At 34.3% G+C, this 24,558-nt stretch overlaps 1 protein-coding gene across 1 annotated transcript in view; it reads right to left on the reverse strand.

Moving 5' to 3' along the window:
- Positions 1–24,558, reverse strand: part of LOC105622931 (ecdysone receptor-like) — a 116,669-nt gene that overhangs the window by 11,497 nt on the left and 80,614 nt on the right. The window contains exon 4 of the mRNA XM_012204339.1: positions 15,870–16,245. Within this exon, the coding sequence (XP_012059729.1) occupies positions 15,870–16,245 (376 nt within the window). The remainder of the gene's footprint in view (positions 1–15,869; positions 16,246–24,558) is intronic.

Here is a 24,558-nt window from a genome sequence, read left to right on the forward strand (position 1 = left end):
TCTCTCTCTCTCTCTCTCTCTCTCTCTCTCTCTCTCTCTCTCTCTCTCTCTCTCTCCGCACGTCCTTTCTTGCCTCGTGCGCTTCCTAGTTGTGATTTCTCCTGCCTTTTTCTCAACGTCCTCGATCCCACATCGGGTCTCTACTGACTGAAGTTGTTTGATATTTTTTCTAGAGCTTTCTACCCAAGGTTTCATGTTGTCAGCACTATTGTTTTCGGTCCAAATTGCTGTTCAATTTTTTCAATACTATATCGATCATAGAATATCATCTTCATAACACCCATAATGAATGAATCTTGGAAACAATTTGGATCCTTAAGTAAACTGGGATCTTCGGATAGCTAGCAGTTCATCGGCAGCGTATTTCCGTACTTCCATCCGGCGTAAATATTAATGTGTATTCTCGGCATGGATTTTCTTGATTCGTGCCCTAGCGGTAGCACGCATATCATCTTTATTATTCATAAAGCAGTTAAGTAGTTCTACTTAAGTCCGACCTTTTTTATCCATGGTCTTCACAAAGGCTTGACAATCAGTTTTTAAATAAAGTGCCTAATAAGTAGTGACGGGACTTCTTAAGAACTTCGATTATAGCCAGAACTTCTAATCCATAACTGTGCTTTTTCTTCTCGGCATCTGTCTTTTTGTTCATGTACTGTACTGGAACTGGTTGCTCATGTAATGTACTGTACTAAAACTATCCATCAGTATCGTCTCATTGAAGCAAAACGACTCCACAGCCTTCGCTCGATACATCAGTTTGCAATTCTATCTCCTTTTTGATAATCGAAAAACTGGATTCATAGATAACTTTCTTTTTAGTTGATTAAAAACTACTTCCTCTTCTATTCCGAATCGGAATGGTTTTCTTTCTTAAACATTCATCTTTCTTAAGCAGCTCAGATAGTGGACGTGTCAATAGGACATAATCATAAATAAATTTTTTGAAGTATCCGGAGTCCCAACTCTGAAAATTCTGGATTTGTTTCTTCGTCGTAGATCTCGGAAAATATGTTATTGTATTGATTTTCTTTGATGATGATTTAATCGTTCATCTTCTGTCATATGATGTGTAAATATTTAATGCTTCTTTAAAAAATGTGACTTCTTTCAGTTAAATTTCAATCCATACATCGCAGTTTTTAACCATCTTTAGTCTTTCTGGACTGTTCCTCAATCTTTGCTGATATGATAAAATCCATATACATAAATACAACGTTCTTTCAGATCAACTCTTTAAATATTTTGTTAACATAACATTGGAATACTGAAGAGCTGTTACATGCCGAATGGACGTAGGAATTCGTATTGATCGTTTGAAACTATAATGAATGTACTTGCGACTCTCTTCTTCACAGACGCGTGAAAGAATCCATTTTTGAAGTCAGTAAATATCTTGGCTTCCGTCAATTTACCTAGTTGAGCTTCCACTATCAGTAATGGGTAGTGATCTCGTATCATTTTTTTGTTTATTAGGTGTACAACTTTGCTTCCGCCGTTTTTCCGAAATTCGAGGCTTTATTGTAAAAAACTGGTTATACATTTATGATTCAAAGTATTGTCCATCGCTGGCCACTACTTTCTCCCATCTTTTGGGTAGCGTACGAATCCCGCGTCGACAAAACTGGTCATCTTTTGAGGCTATCCACGAATCGATCCAATGTTTTACTTCTTCATAAGACCGGAAGTGCTGGTCAGCTAGGCCGTGTGCTATTGATCGAAACAAGTGATAGTCAGAGGGAGCAACGTCTGGAGAATACGGCGGATGGGGTAGGACTTCCCATTTCAACGTTTCCAAGTATGTCTTGACCACTTTCGCAACCTGAGATCGAGCATTGTCATGCAAAATCACTTTATCGTGTCTCTCGTTGTATTGCAACCGTTTGTCTTTCAATGCTCAGCTCAAACGCAATTGCGTTCGATACCGATCGCCTGTGATTGTTTCAATCGGTTTTAACAGTTCATAATACACTACGCCGAGCTGGTCCCACCAGATACAGAGCATGACCTTGGAGCCGTGAATATTCGGTTTGGCCGTCGACGTGGAAACATGGCTGGGAACTCCCCATGAATTTCTGCGCTTGGGATTATCGTAATGAATCCATTTTTCGTCCCCAGTCACAATGCAGAAATCCCTTCCGTCTTTGCCTTTCAAGCAGCTGTTCACAAGCAAACAAACGCCGTTCAACATCTCTCGGCTTCAATTCGTACGGCACTCAATTTCCTTGCTTCTGAATCATTCCCATGGCTTTGAGGCGTTTTGAAATGGCTTGTTGAGTCACTCCCAATGATTGTGCCAATTTTTCTTGATTTTGACACGAGTCTTGCTCAAGTCATGCCTCCAATTCTGCATCTTCGAAAACCTTCTCTCTTCCACCGCTATACCGGTCTTCAACGTCAAAATCATCGTTCTTGAAGCGTTGAAACCACTCACGACACGTTCTTTCACTAATAGCGGCCTCACCATAAGTATTTGAGAGCATTCGATGAGCCTCAGCCGCAGATTTCTTCATATTGAAGCAAAAAATTAAAACCTCCCGCAAATGACGAGAATTTGGCTCGTAAACTGACATTTTCAATCGAGAATAACTTTATGATGCAGACACAAATCGACTAATGTTTCTGAGGTTATGTTGACAGATGCCCAAGTTTATTGTATGACGTCTATGATCTATTTATTTCGACCACCACTTACTGCTAAAGTCATCTATAGGAAAACGGCGGAAGCAAAGTTGTACACCTAATAACTCTCTGAAGTCGCCGCAAAAATTCTAATATCTCCTGTTTTCTTTTTAATTAGGACGATAGGAATTATCAGATGAATTAGTCTCACAATGCCATCCTCCAATCACTGTTTAATTTGCTTATCAACTTCCTGTTGTTCTGGTCGCGACAATCTTCGAGGACATTGATATATCGGTTCGTTATCTTTGATAATAATCATTATTTTTGATAATAATCTTCATATAAATCTTTTATTTTCTTCAGAGTGATCGCTTTATAATCATTAATCAAGTTAGCAACAACTTCAGAATATTGTGAGTTGCTTATGTCCAAATTTAACTCATCATTATTCAGCGTTATGTAGCACAAAAGCTCCTTTTCTTTGGTTTCTGATCATCCTCTCATTCGTAAGTGTCTCTCTTCTATCTCTTCTTCTTCTTTTTGCGTTATCTCGTCATATTCAGCGTCATAAATTTAAAGGTATCCCGGTCTATTACAATACTATTTTGTAGTAAGAACTGGCCAAATATCATATTGAATAGCGCTGTCAGGAACGAGGTGGACTTCCGTTTTACATTTATAAATATAATTTATAATTTATAATTTATATTTATAAATATGCCGTCGACATTTATATTTGCTCTGAATCATTTATCATTTTGATTTCATGTTGATCCATTCCAATTATCAAGATCAATCCAGTGCTAAATGATAATTTTCCTAATTCATCATATTTTTTATATCTCATCATGTTAATCTCGCTGACCGTGTCAATTAACGCTACCATTATGAGAGTTACCGTGAGAGTTCTCGACTTGCTTGATCACATAAGAATTTTTAGTCATCATTTCGATTGACTTATTCGTCTTTTATCCGATATTATTTATTTGGACAATCCGCCGATATATATGTGCTCAAATGGTTATAATTGAAGCATTTTTACCTTTTTCTTTATCTTGGTAAATGTTAGACTTGTGTCCAACATTATGTCCACAATTAAAACATCGCTCTTTTTTCATTTCAACTGTGTTCTTTTATCTTATTTCTTGCTGTCTTATTATACTTCATTAATCTTTTTCATCTTATCCTTTGTTATAGCATGTAAGCGGTCACGTATTTCGTGTATACTCTTAACTTATTTTTTTTCAGTTCTTCTAAGCACGTGCGTGCGCCATAGAGAATCATCTTGTTGACATCATCGTCGTTAATGCCTCAAACCACATAATCGATTATTATCGATTCTTCGGAGATATCTCTCTTCGAAGAATTTGCTAACTAGCAAATTCCAACATGGCGTAAAGATATTGCTGAATATTCATCAATGAATGAATATTGTGGCTTCTGTTTCCTCTTCATCAATTTTTTATGTACTCAGTACTCGTTTTCTTTTTTCGAAACTTGTTCAATAGAGATTTTTTCTAACTAACATTCAATGTGTTGGTGACATCGTAGAAATTTAGCCACTTTTTTAAATCGCTTTTCGACCATAAACTATTCTCTCTAACTCATTAAGATTAATCATCCGTGCGATATCTTCAAAATCGGACAAGCACTTCTCGGATAGTCGACATCAATAATGAATGTTGATATCAATGCTGCTATCTCTCGATCATGTGATATATCTGTCGTTCGTGGATTAATCTCGTTATATTCCAATCTACAATATAATATTCGAGTTATAAATAATCTTCTCGTCGTCTTTCTTCATCGCGATATCATTTATGCATCGTATGTCGTGATCGTGATGTCAAAATTCTGCATGACGGCGATTTACTTTATCGATAAGTCATCGTATTTCACTATTGTAATGCTGTGCCTCCTCTTCTGAATAGTGAGAAAACTGAATTCGTTGTTGACTTTCGATCCTATGTCGGAGATCGCTGTCTTCTCTGCGTTGTTCGTCGTGTTCCTCATTACTTTGTGATGAAATAGATTGCTGTTGCACAACTCGCTTGTGTAGTTGTGAATGTCGTTTTTGTCGTACTTCATCATCTAGCATTATTATTGTATCTGAAGATACAATCGTAGATTACGCTGGATTCATTTTTTTCTATTTGGCCACCATCGCCGTTGGCGTTACTATCATTTATGCTGGTATTCTTGTCGTGATTCTTGTCTTCGCTTTCTTCTCCGTTCGATGTAAACTGACTTAATTTGATTAATCGCATGCATAAGCGCTGCTAATTTTTCTTTGGATCTAGCTATTTCGAATTAAAAATACACATAACTTAACTAACTATTCGATTATAAAAATATTAATCAATAAAGATTTAGTTTAGCCTCGTATTTCTTGTCATCGTCAAAATGGAAATTTGATTGCGCAAATGTCTTTGCGATTTGTTTTACTATGCTCATCGTAAAAAACCGTAAAAAAAAACAGCAAATATAAAGCATTAATATTTTTCAACTTCATAATGTAATTACTAAGCTTATTCGGGAATATCTTTCCAAGAATTAGCTCATCCTTCTCACCGTAATTGTGTATTGTAAGTTATGAGTAGTAGATTAGTTGACATGAGAAGTAGATTAGTTGACAAATTTTCATAATTCCTTCACTTTTCAGCTCTTCGTTCAAGCCCGGCGTCGAGCTTCCAATATGTAGGCGTTATTGTAATTTAAAAAATGATATATATATTTGAACCAAGAACATCAAAATGAAGTTAAAATACTAAATATTAAAATTAAAGGATCATTAATAACACACATGGTCTAATTTTTTTTTCTCTCTCTTCTCGTCTATCTTAGAATATAAAAAGAGTAACGCCAATTAGCCGGAAGTCGCCATTTTGTGTTCTATATCTATCTGCAGCAATTTTTCGTTTTAATCTCTTCTTTTTGAACGTTGTCTTCTTTTTAAAACAGTAAGGACATTTAATGGAACCAATCAGCATTATAGACATTGATGCCACTTTCTTTATACGCACGCACGCACACACGCACGCAAGCACACACGCACGCACATTTACATATGTATATAAAAAGGGACAGTAACTTTGTCCACTAGACATAAGAAAAATCAACAATTAAATCCAGGGATATTTGCTCGCCAGTAACGCGACAGCAGATCGCAAATATCGACAAGACGATAATTATTTCAACTATGATAAGACTTGAGGAAATGTTGATAAAAGAGAAATCGATGTTACACCCATTCTCCCTAAAAATAAAACTCATCAATACAACCATAAACGCTTTAAATAAAGAAGGTGATGTATTATCATAATAAGAATGAGAACAAGTCAAATCTTACAGCGGAGGCGATGCTAATTTAAGGGCAACTCTCCAATGATCAGTTAAAACTATTATCATATCAAAGGGGAAGAAAATCTTACAAATTTGATTCTTCAATTTGCCAACTAGACATTCTATCAAAGAACCACCTTCAAAAAGATGTCTATATGAACGATATCACGAGAACGAAACACACAACTAGAAAAAAAACCTGTTCTCTAGTGCAAGTTGCACTTTTGCATAGTCTTGTGGAACTTATTAAAATCTGTGCGCGAATTCCGAGGCGACCGTTCTATCACCGCTGCCATCAAGACCAGACCGTTGAGACTCAAACTACGAGATTCAAGCATGCCGAAGGAAGCTTCGAACATTCCTAAAGGGACATTTCAGAAGCAAACAGTAAATCTCTCCTTTTAAATCATTTAATTCGGGAATTTAACTAAATTAATCTTCGAGTGAAATCTCGAACAAATTACCATCGTCCTTATTGAAGTTGGCTTAGGTTGGGCCTCCCTCTCATGGGACGTTACCTTGTCACAGTGAGGGGGCTCACTTCATGCCGTCCCCCACGGTCGAGGCCTGCTGGTGGGAACAATCGGCCGGGGATGCCGGCGCGAGGTGCTAAGAGTGTTCTATACGGATTCCTTCGTTAAATAAGAGGAATTTGGACACGGCACTTCAGGAAACGGTTCTCATATGAGATCCATTTCCCAAGTGCCAATAGGGAAAGGTGACCCCGATTACAAACGCCCGGTGGCACGGCATCGTTAGGAGAAGTTTAGTTCCCTGTCCATGACGACGCGGATACTCCCGTAGATGTGCTGCTGTATCGTTGGATGTTCCTGGTAGCACGACGTGACACATGCACGGAGGCGGGGATAGTTTACCATCCCAGGAGTGTGAATCGATTCCGTTCGATTCGCCGGGTGAGTGTCGATGCGTTATGGGATGCGAGGTGATGAGGGACCGCGTGGACGTATTCCGCGGTGGGATCCCTATCCTCCATCCTTGGTGATGGCCATGGAGCCGCTCGGAAGTATTCGGAAGTTTGGGCCGAAGATGATGGCGGAAGTAATCACGCGATGTTCGCGTGACGGCGTCCTTCCGAAGCAAGACACCGAGGCCCACGGATGAGTTGATCGCTACGGGGTAGGATGGGCGTCGCCTTCAAGACCCGAATTGTCTGCGGGTGGCGCCACTCTTAGCGGTACCCTCATGATCGGAAATGGGGGACCCCCGAAAGCCATGGGAGTTCATGATTCGCCCTGTCCACGGTAAGAGGCCTAGAGGCCAGTCCTGGATGTTTGTTCTCGGGACTCGTGCTATATGCCAGTCCCCCAAGGCAACTCGAGACCTCCCTCTCTAGATTTCTGGAAAAGAATAAGGGCACGCCCGGATGGCGGAGCCATGCGGAGAATGGAAGCAGACCTGTTATGGAATATTTTTCACTTATTACTATCAAAGAAGAGGCGGAAGCGTGCAGGAAGAAATCCTTGTGAAAAGAGGAAGGACAAGGAGATCAGATTCCCGATTATTGCTGACCTCTGGTCCTTCTTCCTTTCTACGAAGGGAGGAGGCCTTAAACCGAGGGCAAGGGGATGCTCTGGCTGAAAAGGGGCATGAATAAGCTCCTGGAGAAAAAGAATGACAGTACCATGCGTGGCGACGTGGATATGACTGACGTCACCGCCGTCAGAAAATGTAAGATCCGGCGGGTCGAGGTCGGCTCCCGCTCGAAACCGAAATGGGCGTACCGTGCGGACTTCACTAAGTCCCTTTGCTCGATGGCTTGATTCCCCCCAAGAGAGGTGCAAATAAGCTGCCAACTGAAACGACGAATCGAGAAAGCAGTCCTCCCAGACTGCGCTCAGTTAAATCGGCTGAGATAACACTCATCGCGCTGGCATGGTCCCTGGCGGAGGCGATGGCTGTCGTGAAGCAAAAGGTTAGCCTGACGAAGCTTCAGATCAAGGAGTTCTAAGCCAGATGAATCGTGATGGTCCTTGAGATCAAGGGCCGGAGAGTCCTTGGCCTCCAAAATGACAGAAGCCCTCCAAGGCTAAGAGTTTCCCGGCCCGTCAAGAAGACTAAACTCAGGCTAACGGGGTTTGATGACTCCGTCTCCCGAAGGGACGTAACCAATAGTCGCCACGGGGGGGCTGTTCCCCCGGCAATGTAAAGGTCCGTGATCCGAATGATCAGCAACAGCTCAGCGTGGATCCAGTTGTCCCATAGCGCAGGACATGCTCCTTCGTGCGCTGGACGAGAGTGATTCAGGCTTGTAATGATCGACTCTTACGTTTTCGCCAACAATAGATGGGACTCGACGGGGTCTGGAAATCGACTAAGAACTCCCCGCCATGCTATCGTGAAAATGATGATTTTTTACACAATGGTGAAATGAGAGGGCCCTTGATATTCTAGTTTGTTATTTTCGGCCGCAGTTACCGTTCTGGGAATTTGAAATAAAACTTCTGCTGGAGTTGGACGCGAGAAGGCGCTCTCCCTGCCCGACTCTAATGGCCGGGAATTTCAACGCCCACTCCACAAAAGTGGATGCGAGGGGGGGAGGGTGATCCTACCGCATTGATGTCAAAGGCCGTGCGGTGATGGAGTGGGCAGGCGCTCGATCTCTGCCTAATTAACAGAGGGAGAGCAGCTTTGCCGGGGAGAGTCATCGTAGACTTGATCTGAGTATCATCCTTTGTCGCTGACAGAATGTTCAATTGGAAGGTTAACCTCGGTCTCTTGACCGAACAATCGGACTACATGGCATTTTCATGATGGTTCGAGCGACCAACAAACCAGCGATAGCCAAAAGATCAAAGAGCGCCAAAAAGACTAGGATATCAGATATCTCAGGGCACTCAAAAATCTGGATGCCATCCAAATGACAATGATCCTCATCTGAGCAACGTACAGCCCGAGTGGGAGCGCCGAGAAGAAGGTGGAGACTCCGAGGAATGATGATCCAGTTATCTGACGCCTCGATATTCCGGAATTGTAAGGAATCATGGCTCGCGTATTAGTGGTCGCCAGAGATCGCCGCACTAAGAGAAGCGGCAGTCTCAGCAAGATGCCACCTTGCATGGGCATCGAGAAGATGAAGTGTTTTGGCGGACGCGGGGCACAGACTACGCGAAGCGCGCAAAGTCCTCCGCGTAGCGATCCGCAAGGCCAAGGCCGCCCAGAAGTGGACCGAGATGGTCTCAGACTTGGAAATTCATGGGAGCTTTCGTATCACGTTGTTGCGAAGAAGACGCGACAACGTGATACGAAAGCTCCCATGAATTTCCAAGCGACTTAGTGGATGTCCCCACTAAGAGAGAATGGAGAGAATGGACTCCCGGTTCTTTAAGCGCGTGGTGAATAAATTATTCCCTATGCGACAGCATCCATCCTTATGATGGACCACCCAAGGTCCATGAGCAAAGGAGCTGAAGGTCCGAGAAGATCCAAATCCATCGCAGGATCAAAGGACAGTCCAAAGTCCCCTGGTCCTGACGGGGTCCATGGCCGTGTCTGGACATTGGTCTTCGGTGAGCTCAGGTCTGAGGCAAATCTTTTTTTAACATTTGTCTCAGGCAAAGAAAATTTTCCTCAGTCTGGAAGAGGGCCAATCTGATCCTCCTTCAAAAGATAGACCGGCGGAGTCATCATCTGATCTGTTTGCTGGACAATACGGATAAAATGCTAGAACAGATCATCACTCACCGCATCGTCCGACACTTGTGCTGGGAGGGTCCTGACCTCCATCCATAACAGGATTCTTGAGGGGCACTCGACTATCGCAGCCATCCGGCAGGTAAAGGTGCTTACAGAGTTCATGGAGAGGAGGGAGTGGCGTTGGCGGTGTCATTAGATATCGCATTTAATACTCTCTCCTGGGATAAGATGATGCAGGCGCTTGTTTATCATAATATGCTCGCATACCTACGAGCATAACTTTATCGCCATTGGTTTGTGGCCTCTGTGATAGACTCGATTAAGGAGGCCACTACGATATTGGCAGCGGCTGCGCTTCCTTTCCCCTAATCTGTCCCTCCCGCTATTATCAAGGTGTCATCCGCATAGCAAACGATATGGCGTTCTTGCGAGAAGGCCCGGCGGAGCACCTTGTCGTAAATATATTCCATAATAGGAGGCCCAAAATCAACCTTTGTGGAAATCCCACACGATATGCTCTTCTCCATCGGCGAATCCTTGTCTCGGTATTTGAGCTTCCTGTGCCGGAAGTAATCCTCCGGGACTGGAAGTGACGCCCGAGAAGACGGAGGCAATTTCTTCGAAAAGGCGAGGGAAAAATGCCATTTCCGGCCGATCACCGGTTAACCAGATAACAAACGTTCTTTGGCATAAGAAAAGAAATAGGTGCTTAGTACAAGTTTCTCTTCAATTGTTATTGTGTTGCTGTCACCATACAATAATAATTTACAATAATTTGCAATAATAATTTCGTTTAAGTCAATCTAAAGACATTATGCAGACAACAGTTGTTTGCACAAACGGAAATGCTATAACAAACATATTTCCATGTTGCTACAATCTTTGGAAATCGTTTTTGTAAAATATTTAATCCACATTTTTGTCAATGGAAATGGAGTGTCGTCGAGCAATATGCGATATCGCCAGAAGGATCGTTAATAATAGAATTAAATTTCTCGATTTTAAAAAACATAAAATAAATAAAAGACGCAGCATTAGAAGATTTTTCAGCTATATTCTAATAAAATAATTTTTTAAAGTGAATTCCAAGGGCTCTAAGATGAAAGGTATAATACTTTTTTTGAAATATTTACCAAGTAAATGAAATCTCTTAATACTTTAATATGTATTTTATTCTGCATTGTAATTTTATTCATAACTTACACTTGTCAACCAAATAAATAAAAAAAGTTTAAAATTAACTCATAAGTCACTTTAAGATATCTTTCAGAGTTCTTTATAAAATATCTTAAAGATGTTTCTTATCTCCTTAAAATTGTTTATACACGCTTGCCTACAATGCATAACTCTGTATATATATCGGTTATTGCGAAGAATGTTAAAATCTCGTCTAGTCTAAAGGATTAGGACGCTCGCAGGGAATGCAAGAGATTCAGGTTCGATTCCTGACTGAGGCAATATCTTTCGCATTAAGTTTATTACAGTTTTTAAGATTAAATTTGGGAAATTTGGGAGATTATTAATATTTCAGATTGATTGCGTTGAAAGTCCGACAACTATATCGGCATGCAATTATAATTTCTGAAATTAATTCATTTAAATGAATATATAACAGTTCAATATCTTAACATTCAGACCGTAGTGGCGCTTCGTATTTAAAGTAATGTATAATCTAACATAAACGGTCTTATTTCCAATCTTATTATTCCTTAAGATAATTTATTGCTTTCTTTTATGTGTAATAGATATACATACGCATGTATTTTTAAATGTGAGAACTCTGTATGTGTATGTGCATGTGTGTGTGCGTGTACAATTATGTATGAGGTTATAAGTATATTTATGAACACTCTATACACATTCACACACGCGCACGCCCACACGTATGTATACATACATAATATATTACCCATAGAACTCAATTTTAGTGTTACGCAGAATCTAAAAAGTGAACGTCAATGTTAAATCCATTTGGAATATTTATTTTATGTCAATTTTTTATCCTTTTATTCTCCTTATTCTTGTTCTTGTCTTACATGTGACTAGTTACTCACATGTGCACCCAGGTAACAAAATACTAGCAATACGCTAGCAAACTTGATCATGATATTACAGCAGAAATTAAGCTGCTGCTTCCTCATTAAGCTTAGTTACAACATAATCTACCAACACAGAACAGGAGAAATGCAATAAAAATTGAGTATTCTTTGCTACAAGTATAGTGACAGCAAATATCGGACAAAGTTTGACATATAAAATACTAATAGCAGAAAGACAGCAAAAATCAAGCATAATCTGATGTCACATTGTGACAGCGAAATCGCGGCAAAATATAGCACGATTTATTATATAAAATACTGACAGTAAAGCTACAGCAAAAAAGCACAGCCTGTCATCATGATGTAATTGCAAAAATGCGGCAAATATAGAATTGCGTTATCAATTACTAAGGGCAGTAGAAATTACGCAAAATAAATAAATATAATTCATTATAAATTCATCATTTAACTTTTTCATTAACTAAATGCATGTTTATTAAAGAAGTATATTTAATCAGAATAAGAGTTTGCTAAACAGAAATTGTACTTTTAATTTTTTTGCATCTTAAGTAGTGTTAATAAATAAACAATTCTCCACATTGAAAACCCAATTGTTGCTCGATTTAAAAAAAAATCAGTTTAATATTCGGAATTCTCTATAGGAATTACGTTAGAAAATTACGTTAGAAAATGGTAGGAAAATACGAGATAAATATTAATATAATAGATACGTTGTCTAGCAGTAAACGAAAGAACTAAATCTTGCGCAATTTGAGTTAAGTGAAGTATAATCAAATTAAGAAGAATAAAAATCTAATTAGACGAATAACTTCACGTAGTAAAATGTACTCAAAGTCAAAATATATAATTGACCGATCTGAAATAAAATATATTAATATTAGATATTCATTCAATACCACAAGGGTGATTTAACTGCGTAATAATAATAAATTTGTATCTATATGGAGATTAAATCAATTATAAAGAAAAGTACATTGAATTAATTATTTACATAATTCAAATGATGGAGCGGTACAGTCATAAATATATTTACAAAATTAATTAAATCATTATTGGTAGTCAATGAACGTAAAAATAACAGGCTTAAAAGTAACAGGAATACAATAAATTATTAATGGTATTTTACTTTGATTTAAAGCGAGGGAGCGTTTAAGAACTCAACAGATGGTGCGTAAGAGAAATTCAACGTCTACCTATAATGTACAAGCAAGAATAGTCAAATGATCTTTTCATACTTCTTGTCACATCATGGACAAACCTTCTTTTCAATCGATCTATATGATAGAAAAATTAATGATTAATTAATCGTTTTACAAAATAAACGGGATCGAATAAATTTAATGAATTGTTGTATTAGATAAATTATTAAAGCTACTTCACTCGAAAATAAAGTAGAGATTATCTCAAAATTATTACTATCAACAATATTGAGTTCTCGTTACTTTGTAGCATAGTCCAGTCAAAAGTCAATCTATCGCAGATTTATTTCAGCGTGCTCATAAAATTATTTTAATTGACGATACAATTATATTCGTTTATGTACAATACTATGTACCAATACTAATTTAATCAACTTTATAAATATTTTAGAGAAATAAATTCATTTGTTTATTTAACACAAGGAAGATATTAAAGGAAGTTAAAATATTTTTTGACACAATGCGACAGTTAGCTCGCCATATTTAACTCTGAGATTGAATTGGTTTACTTCAATTCGAGTTGAATTTCTAAATCTTTTTTTATAGTGTCCATTATGCCGCGTTTTGAGCAGTTACATTGTGACAGCAGAGTGTGCTCGATTTTTGCTGTATTTTTGCTGTTAATATTTAATATAATAAGTCTATAAAGTATCGTGCGCTAATCAATTGCGCCACTGGAACTGTTGATATAATAAGTCGATGACATTATGTCAAACTTAGCTTTGGTTTATTTTCTTTTATATATTGTGCTAACATATATTGTTTGAATTTTGTTCCATTTATGTTGAATTATTTTGTTCAATTTTTGTAGCATTTTTTAAAATATGTTATGAAAAAGTATCTGAAAAATATTTGCTATATTTTTGTTAATGCTAATTGAAATGACAGATCGTGTTCGATTACTTTCCGATTTTTTCCAATATATTAATTTTTTTTAATGCCATCTAACGGGAAAAACGCCACGAACTTTTTCACACCTAATGCATAAATAAAATAAAGCATAAATTTGCAGTACTTTCAGCACATCTGGCTATCTGTATATATACTATATGGGCTGAAAAGTCCTGGCATTTTTCAATAGGTGGCGCCACTAGAAAATGAACATGATTCATTTCAAGAGGTTCATCTGTCACTAGTTTATGAAGTTTCATGACATTTCGTTCATTCGTTTACAAGCTACAGTCGTTTAAATGGCGCTATTTTCGCCTTTGTTCTGTCCATCATCACGATAACGCACCGTCACACACGTCCTTGAAAGCGATGACCAAATTGGACCAATTACGATTCGAATTGGTTGCTCACCCACCGTATTCTCCAGACTTGGCTCCCAACGACTATTATCTGTTCCCAAACCTCAAGCGGTGGCTTCAGGAAAAGAGATTCACATCGAATGAGGAAGTCATCGCGGAAACCGAGGCGTATTTCGAAGATTTGGACGTTTCGTACTACAGAAAGGGCATCGAAATGTTGGAAAATGCTATACCAAGTGTATCGCCCTCGAAGGCAACTATGTTGAGGAATAAATATAACTTTGCCCAAAAAACACTTGTTTTCATTAAAAATCCCAGAACTTTTCAGCCCTTGTAGTATGCGTACCTATTATAGATAAATGAAAGGATCAAATTACCTTAAAAGGAGAAATGATGGCATTCAAATTCTGTGACTTCAAAGTGCTTTATCTTTTTATCTATTGATTTTATGAATGAGACAATGGAGACATTTATTCAAAATTACAAGATGTACAACATCTCAAAACGGACATATCTCAAAACGGACTAATTTGATTGGAAATCATTTTTCTATATAAAACGTGCGGAGTCCTTTTTGCCAAAAAAAAATCTCAGAATACGGCTAGAAATATAACTCTTTAAGGACAAAAGATTATTTTGGATCACTCTGTATATATTCAGAGATTTCGACGCTCATACAACTGTGTATCGTTACTGATTGAACATTAAGTCATGCCACTTGATGGAGGTATTCCTCAAAATCTCATCTCCTAAATACTGAAATGTCTGTTTTTCATAATAATAGAGAGAGAATGCCCAAGGACAAAGATATATATAAAAGGCGGATATTTTTAATACAAACCTCGTACACGCATGCACGCACGCACGCACACACGCACGCACGCACGCACGCACACACGCACGCACGCACGCACGCACGCACGCACGCACGCACGCAGTTTAAACAAATCTAAAGATGTCATTTTTGTCTATCCACAATAAATTCATAATAAAATTCATTAAAATTACAGAACTGAAGCTATACTTATCGAATATTCCATATTATATCCTAATATACGCTAATTTTATCGTAAAAGAAGCTTATTATATTCATGTTATAAAATTAACATTAAATTATAAATCCAAATATTTTTTTTTTCATATGATCCTTTAATTTTAATTTCTCTTTGGAATTATTTATTTTACGATGATTTTTAAGATAGTTATAATTTTTCAAAAATACTTGCATTTGCCGTGACTTTGTTCACATATTTGTTTACATAGTTTTATAAATTGTTATTATCACTTCGCTTTTTAATTGTGTACTAAAAGGTTGATATTAAGTAAAATTTTGATTCAAAACTCGTTATTACGATGCGACTCTTTAATAGAAGTATGAAACACGAATGTGTTCACGAGAATAGGTGAAGAACAAAAAATGACGAGTGTGAATAAAAGTTAGATTTACTGTTTTAATTCAACAGTAACGAGTTATTTAAAAAAAAAAAAAAGATGAGTTACTTTTATAATTTTCTTAATCCTAATTTATATTATAAGAATTGTCTACTAATTCGCAATCATTATCTTTATTGCCGTCAACTTTAAACTTTTACTCAGATAGTCATAAAGACATTTTTTAGACATGCATGTATTCTGGATTTACAATACAAAATGATTCGTAGAATAAATATTTAAACTAAAAATCGCATTTATTTGGATACCTAATGTATGACACAAAACATTATATTTTTCATACATACCTGAAAAGATGACAATAGCTGTGAGCAAAGCATATTCGGCATTATTAACTCTCATAGCATACATTTGTCGACAGAATCGCAAAAGATCTTCAATGGTCTCTCCCATTCCGGCAACATTATAACTGTCACGTGTATACGATTGATTGTTAGCAAAAATGATGCTATCGGTTTGCACATCATATTTTCTTGCCATCCGTAGCATCATCACCTCACTAGAACATGCTTTCAACAGAGTGATTTGATCTTCACGTAATAACTCGTTAAAGCCGGGTAATCTCTTTGAGAACTCGACGATCAATTGAACAGTTAGAATTGTAATTTCAGTAATATGTCTGAAACTGTAATCACTCGGATCTTCGCCTTCCATTGGTTGATTCTGAAAAACAAAACATTTCATATCAAATGCAACATTATTTATCACATTAGCCTTATATTTATATACAAATATTTTAATGTTAACCGGGTACAAGTGATCTAACCCCTCATCTTTAGTAAAAAATGGAAAGAAAAAACTTCGGCTGTGTAGGCATTTTTTTGTATTTTTTATTTGGAGTGTACTGGAATGAATATGGTACGCACCTGTACACAGTTAAATGCTCAGGTGTTCTTGAAAGCTTCAATACTACATTCAAAGTCACTAATTTCAATGAAGTTTTTTAAAATTTTATGTAAAACATATAAAAATTATATCATATGTGAAACATATGACAGATAGAGAGCATTCTTAAAAAAAACTTTGATTTTTATTCAGCAAGTTTTATTTACGTTTTTATTAGTCTGAAGTATTTTTTGTACTCCTGTATATAAATAGAAGATTAACAATTAAACATAGAATTAAGAATCTACATACTATAAATAGAATAATACAAACAAATGAAGTATAATAGCATATTGAGAAAAATGGTTTGTTTATCAACAAGACATATACGGTTGAACGTATTTGGTTAAAGCAAATAGAATTTCTAGTCATTTGATAGGATTTTACAACCAGAATAGTTGATAGATTATACTAAAGATTTGTTTTATATTCTTCTGTTGGATCTACAAAACTTTCAGTTATATTCACTACTTTCACTAGACATATGCAACATTACTAAAATTTTTAGCGTTAATTTCGGCGCACCCTAGCAGTTTTATTATTGTACAAATCGCGAATAGGGCAAAGGCAAAGACGAACACATATTGTTTGAATTGTTTTATGTCATGAGTATTCTTAGTATCTTGTAATGAAGTGGAACGATTACTGGATTAGTTGAATCAATCGATGAGATACCATTAAAGATCGATATTCTTACAAGAATTTGCATTTATGTTAAAATTTAAGTGATTAAGGGCCATGGCACACAAAAAACTTAAGCAATAAAACGTAAGTAACAAGTGAATTGACTAATATAGTAAAATCCGTAAAGTCATAACGTAAGCAATAGTCAATCCAATGTTGATTTCCTTACTGCTTACTTCTTTAAGTTTTTTGTGTGCCATAGCCCGAAAACCTATTAAGCGTCATCTACAATGAACAGTAGCAGTAGAGACTGTAGATACGTCGAGAGTAAACTGGTTTTCCGACCCAGCCAGAAATGATTGATCAACGTCAAATCGATGCTGATTCAATGTCGACGTTAATTCAATATTAATCAATCACTTGTGATAGGGCATAGAGTAAATTCCTAAGCGAAATAGATTTCAATCATTTCGCTTAGAATTTTTTAAATATTCAAAAAAATTATGTCAGTTGATTATAAAGTTTAAAAAATCTTATCGCGGCGACAAGATTTTTCAAACAAATATTTCAACATTATAATTCTTAATAGCTTTCGCACACTGAACGCGGAAAAACTTGCCGCGCGGCAAAATGCGATGCGGTGACCAATAAATTTACAACTCCTAATATGTTCATTGATTACCGCGTTTTATCGCTAAGCGTTTCCGTGTCCAATATGCAGAAATAAATTAATGAAAATAATTAACAATCGTGTAATTGATATATAATATAACGTGTAATATGTTTCCATTACAACAGTTCATTACTTAAGCCAGAATGTTTTTTAATGTCTCTTTAACAATGCTGCAAGATTTGTAAAATTTTGCGCCGTAATACATGTTATATGTTATATTTTCTAATACCTACAATATTGCAGCGATATGTAGGTATTTCCTACTTATAATATATATACTATAATTATTAATAATATTCCAGCACAATCTGTAACATTGCAATATTTCTGTAATATTACTGCAAGATTCTGTGCTGTACGAGTTAGAAGTTATATCCTGTCTCTTATTAAATAAAGTAAGTGTTATATTTTCGTTTGGAAAATTTGATATTCATTAAGAAAATAGATTTAAAGCTATAAGTGACCCCGAAAATGAATTTAAATGACATTTTTTCGTAGTTTTTTTGTTATTTTTTGTTCTTCTACATATATGTGAGTAATATACGTAAGTGGAATAAAAAAGAAAACTTGGATCTCAATTCCAATGGTAGATTGAATATTTTTTTATCTATCTCTCCCGAAGTTCGAATTGCGTTTGGATGTGATATACTCATAAAGTTATATAAATGTATATATGTATAAAAGTATATATATTTTCTTATTATACATTATCATACGAGCGCGCAAGCCCCCACACACACGCACGCATGCACGCATGCACACACAATTGACAAATAAAATTTTTAATTACCATACATTATGTAGATCAAATGATTATGTTACGAATTAAAATAATAAGAATGTAATGAAAATGTATAATAAATAAATATATAATAAATGTATAATAAATAAGAAAATGTACTTTTTTATACATACATTCATATACGTACACAACTTTATAAGTATATCATATCCAAAAACAATTCGAACTTCGAGAGAGATAGAAAAAAATGTTCAACAGCTATTGGAATTGAGACTTAAGTTTTCCTTTCTATTCTACTTACGTATATTATTCATATGTATGTAAAAAAATCAAAAAAATTACAAAAAAATGTCAAACTCAAATGTTGAACTTATTTTCGGAGCCACTTATAGGGATTTTAAATCTATTTTTCTAACAAATATCAAATTTTTCGAGCAAATGACATTCATTTTAGTCAATAAAAGGTAGAATATTATAACTTCTAATCGTTATTTTTTCGAAACTAATTGGACATCTAAGTAACTTCCCTTGTAAGAGCATAAATTCGTTTTTGTTTATGAACATTTATGATTGTTTCTTTATAAAAGAAGAGTGTTTTTATATTTATTTTGATCGGAATAGGAATATTCTTATTCAATACTGTACTCGGATATAAATTCAGGGCTTATATATTTCCGTTTTAATTTTTTTATATTTAAACAGAAGTGCGTATTTTAATAATTTTGAACTGTGATATATTCATAGCTTACTAATTAGTTATGTTGAATTTTTTTTAATAGAAGTGAATTCAAACAAGATTGTTTTTACTTATAATTTTGAACTGGGATGTATTCATGGCTAACTTATTTACGTATTTATATTTACTTATAAGTATTTTGAATTCAAACGAGCCAAAATATGCTTTTTTCATCATATTGATTTGATTGATATTTATTCATCATATTGAATTTTGGATTTATTGATTTATGTTCGTATTATATTTTTTAATTAAAATATATTATTTTTTGATCGAAATGTGAATTAAAATATAAAAGAGTTATTCATTATGTTGAAATTAAATGTATTCATGAATTCAAATAGATTCGAAAAATCAGAAGTGCGAATTCAGAAATGTTAAAATGAATTCATTTCTATCCATTTTTAATTTATTCTTGTTTACTGGACAAATAGCAACGTGTCTGACTCGTTGCTGGCATGTTGCTTGCTGAGTATGCATTGCTAAGTATTATTACCAAAATTGCAGCAACTGAGTCTGCATTTGTTAACAACATGTGCTTTCACGATATGACAACTTTGAGTAGCAACTTGCGGACAACTTTAAAATCGTCATCCTTGAATTTGTTCTATTGCCGCTATCTTGTCATAACAATATGTCATAACAATATGTAGATTCATTGTCATATAGCCGACAGCGCAAGATAATATTGGGCGCATTCAAACTGGACAAAACAGTCTGCTCATCGAGCGATTGAATATGAATGATTGGATCTATAAGTAACAATCAATCATGCTTATTTGCTTAGCAAGTAGGTTAGCCGCTTTGTCGATTTAAATCCGTCCATTGCAACTGCCGTTAAGGAGGTTGTAAAGACATAAAACACATATATTAATATTTATGCTTTAAACAAACTACATATATGTGAAAGGTGTATTCACAACATTCTGTTTTTATTGAGCAACACATTTTTATAGATTATTTATTTTATTTGATATTAGTTTTATTGTCATAAACAAATTTTTAAAAATAATAACAAAAATCTTTTAATTTAAAAATTTTTAAATTTTGTAATATAAATATTAAGTATTAACGATGATTTATGCAAAGTTTCATTAAGATTCACTAATTAGTTTCTAATAAATAAATATTTTGTTTATTTATTAAACAATTAAAGTCTACATCCCAATCTAACTTTACATAAATATTTTTGAATTCATAAATACTTATTTTAAAGAATTGAGATTTTTATCATTATTTTATAATATATACATATATATCTATTAGAGTACAAATTTAAAAAATATTTAACTTTTTATTGAAATAATTTTCGATTCAGATGATAAAAACCTATCTTTAATTTTTTTGTATTACTTTTATTTAAATGCAATTTAGAATAATCTGCATTTTTTTCAAATAATTTTTAACATATTGCATTTTCTTTACAACTTAAGATTAATAATACAGACTTTAGAATCTTCTTAAGGAGGATCTCCTTATTATTAACCCATAATTTTTGTATAACAATTCTTTTTTTCCTCTTTTACAAGTTCAAAAATTCTTTTCTAAGATAAAGTGTATAAAGTAATCATTAATATAAATACGTGTGAGGAGAGGTTTATGGTGAAAATGTTAAAAAAAATTCAAAATTGAAATCTTTTTAGTCCAATTTTTTTTAATTCAATATGGCGCTCCAAAGTTCGCAGATTGTAGAACTTCTGACACAGTTGGCATGCGCAGTTGGCACTAACTTTCACAGATTTCTACATATGCAACGATTAGATTTGTTAGATACACGGTTGGATGCAATGATTAGATACACGGTTAGGGCCCACATATTTAATATTTTCTGTTATTTTATAATAATATATAATTTTAATTACTTATATCATTATATTATATAGTTATGTATAAGTTATGACTTTAAATTATTTTTACCATAATTATTTGAATTATATTTTTCAATAGTTATTTTTAAAAATTATTGTTTTTAATACTTGAATTATTAAACCTTAGATTACGTTTTCAACTTTTGTTTTCATTTATATTGTAATATTTATATTTTTTATTTAAAATAATATATTTGTATATTATTCATATAATATCTTAATTAACTTTGTATTTGTTCGAATACTGATGAGGTTTTTTGCAATTTCTCTTGCTTTTGCAATGTTGGTATTTATACGTAATAAGTCGGTTACAAACGCAAAGAATAAAGGAATTGGTGCATTTTAGGCGGTTTGGATAGCACGCAGGAATCGTTATGTTCATATTTTTTCTTACTCAATTTTTTTTTACTTACTGAATTCAAAAATCATAGTCGAAATTATTGTTATATTCAGGAATATTTTTTTTCCACATTTTGAACAGAAGAAAGTAACAGTTAATTTTATTACTTTCTTGAACTATGTCTACGAATTTCTCTTTGTTTTTATAAAAATCAATTATTATTAAAATTGTAATTTTTACTTGCACTGCAGAATAAATAAGATTTTGTAATAAAGGCTGTTATTGTAGAGCGTTTATAAAGCGCAATATTTTATTGGACCTAAACATAAATTTTTTTATATTCTTTTATTTACATTTGTATATTTATTTACATATTTACATTATACATATATGTGTGTAAAATATAAATATGTAAATACACGTATACAGGCTGTTTCATTTTAATCAATCATCTCAAATATCTCTTCAGCGATCTATAATTGTGTAAGTAAATGGTTATGCAAAGTCATAAAGCGAAGTTTTAACCTATTACTCCCATGTGAAAGATGATTCCTTTCACGACTACGACTACGTAAAATGTAAAAGTGAAACAATCAGAATGCTATCACATGTCTATATTGTCCTTTTTTATCGTCTCAATGTATAAAAATAAGTGCGAAGTGTCCTGTTCATCTTTTATTGTGTCCATTTTGTGATATATTATTTGAGAAATTGATTATATATAATTGATTATATTTATACATTATTTTATGAGTATGGTACAGGGAGAAAGTGTTGTGAACAATGCTAAATTTGAAGGTGAAAGTTTGTTGAATCTTTATTCGATTGTAGCTTAATATGTTGTATCAGCATTTACTGTTCCCATAATCTTATGTCTACGCAATTGTAGATCGGGCTTTAAACAGTACATTTTTGAGAAAAATGTTTTAGACAAAAATTTTTTTATTTCGAGGGGGAGATAAGATGGTTCAATGGTTTGACATTAGGTGGCGTTGTCAAGGTCAGGGCTAAGTCACTTTGAATTTTTTGAATGAAACTTTTATTTTTCATTACATATTATAGCTTACTTCAAGCGCTTTTCAAAACTCTATAATAAAATATTTTTTCATTAAGTTTTTTTCCGAATTAAAAGGCTTGAAAGTTACAATACTATAGACATTACTGTTAGCATTACTCAAAGGGTTTGATCCACGACTAAAACTTTTTGAATGTTGTTCAAGGCTATGACTTTGACAACATTTGTCAAGGTCAAGACGATTGGAAATTGTTATTATTTTTTATTTTCATTTTTATAAAAATAAATTTTTGTGCAAAAATGAAAATAAGAGGAACAATCTCCAATGATTTTGATCTGGACAAATATTATCCCGGTCACTATTCTGATTACATTCTGACAACATTCAAGAGGTTTTAACCGTTGATCAAACACCTTGGATAATGCTGATGCCAACGGTATTGTAATTTTCAAGCCTTTTATTCAAGAAACGCTTAATGAAAAAATATTTTATTAGTGTTTTAAAAAATTCTTAAGCTACGAGAATATATAATAAAAAATGAGAGATCCATTTAAAACAATTCAAAGTGAGCCCTGACCTTAATAACGTCAAACCATCTTATGTCTCTCTCGAAATCGCAAAACTTTTTGCTTTGTCTAAAGCATTTTTCCTAAAATGTTCTGTTAAGAAATATTCTTTAAGAAATATTTGATATGGTCGATATTCGCAAATACGGTTAAAAAAAATGATAAAATCAATTGTTTTCTTTTGTTCAAATGAAAAAAAATATTTCCCGAACAGATAATTTTACTTACAATTTTCAAATTCAGCAAGTAAAATTGAGTAAGAAAAAATGTGAACACAACGATCCCTGTGTGCTCCTCAAATCATCTAAAAATGCACTAACTCTTTTACCCATACAACACAGAAAGATTGCAAAATGATTACAGATATATCTCATTGTAATGTTGTAATATTGTAAATTGCGCAATGTATTTGCAACATTGTTGCAATGTCATAGTATCATAAAAATATCCGTTTTCAGATTAAGATTGTGCTGTAATATCGTAGCGATGTTGCAGCACAATGTATGCATGATTGTATGATCAATGTATGATTAATATGCAATATGATGCAATAGTACGAATTATGACGACTTTAAAGTTAGCAGCAAATTGTTGGCAAGTTGCTACTCAAATATCGTGAAGGCATCAAGTCAACAAATGAGGACTCAGTTGCTGCAATTCTGGTAACAATGCATACTTAGCAAGCAATATGCCAGCAACAAAATAGATTATTTGGGATCACGCATAATGCGCATAATGCCCACACAACACATGAGTGTTCCATGTAAAAAAAGAATGATCCATGTTGTACCCATTTCATGTCTCGATTATGGAAAAGAACTTTTGAGCTCTATAAAGTTAACCTTTAAATGCGAATTTTGACAAAATTAATATTGCGTTCGATTGTCTATCATTTATCCACTTATCCAAAAAAAATTTTTGTCCATTCTTGAAAAAAAAATTATAAATCAATAAAAAATTATAACATTCCCCACACAACATAACATGAATCTTTTCCCGAATTATATACGAGATTCGATTGTCCGTCATGCTTACTCGTTTATCAATGCGTAATTTTCTTTTGTCCACCCTTCAAAAAAAAATTATAAACAAATTTAACTTTAATTTGTTTTCTGAGCTCTACATATTATACAAATATTTTATATAAAACAAGTAAAAAAGTTTAGTAAAAAAGAATAATAAAATTTTGTCTCCAAAATAATGGGCGTCCAATGAACGTCAAATGGAGATATCCATTGAATATCTTCCAAGTATCTGTGGGACTTATTTGGCAGAGGCAGATCTATAAGTTTATCAAGGAAGAGAGGGAAGGCCATTGACGCATTGCAAGCGAAATTTTTTCACGGTCAAATATAAAATATTTAAATTATCACTGGTATATTAAAAAATACAATAATCCAAGAAATGTTTTATTTAAAATTATATAAACAAAAAGAATATAATATATATATATTTTATATATATATTGTGTGTGTGTGTGTGTGTGTGTGTGTGTGTGTGTGTGTGTGTGTGTGTGTGTGTGTGTG

Source organism: Atta cephalotes (assembly GCF_000143395.1).
Source record: "Atta cephalotes unplaced genomic scaffold scaffold00050, whole genome shotgun sequence".
Classification (NCBI taxonomy): domain Eukaryota; kingdom Metazoa; phylum Arthropoda; class Insecta; order Hymenoptera; family Formicidae; genus Atta; species Atta cephalotes.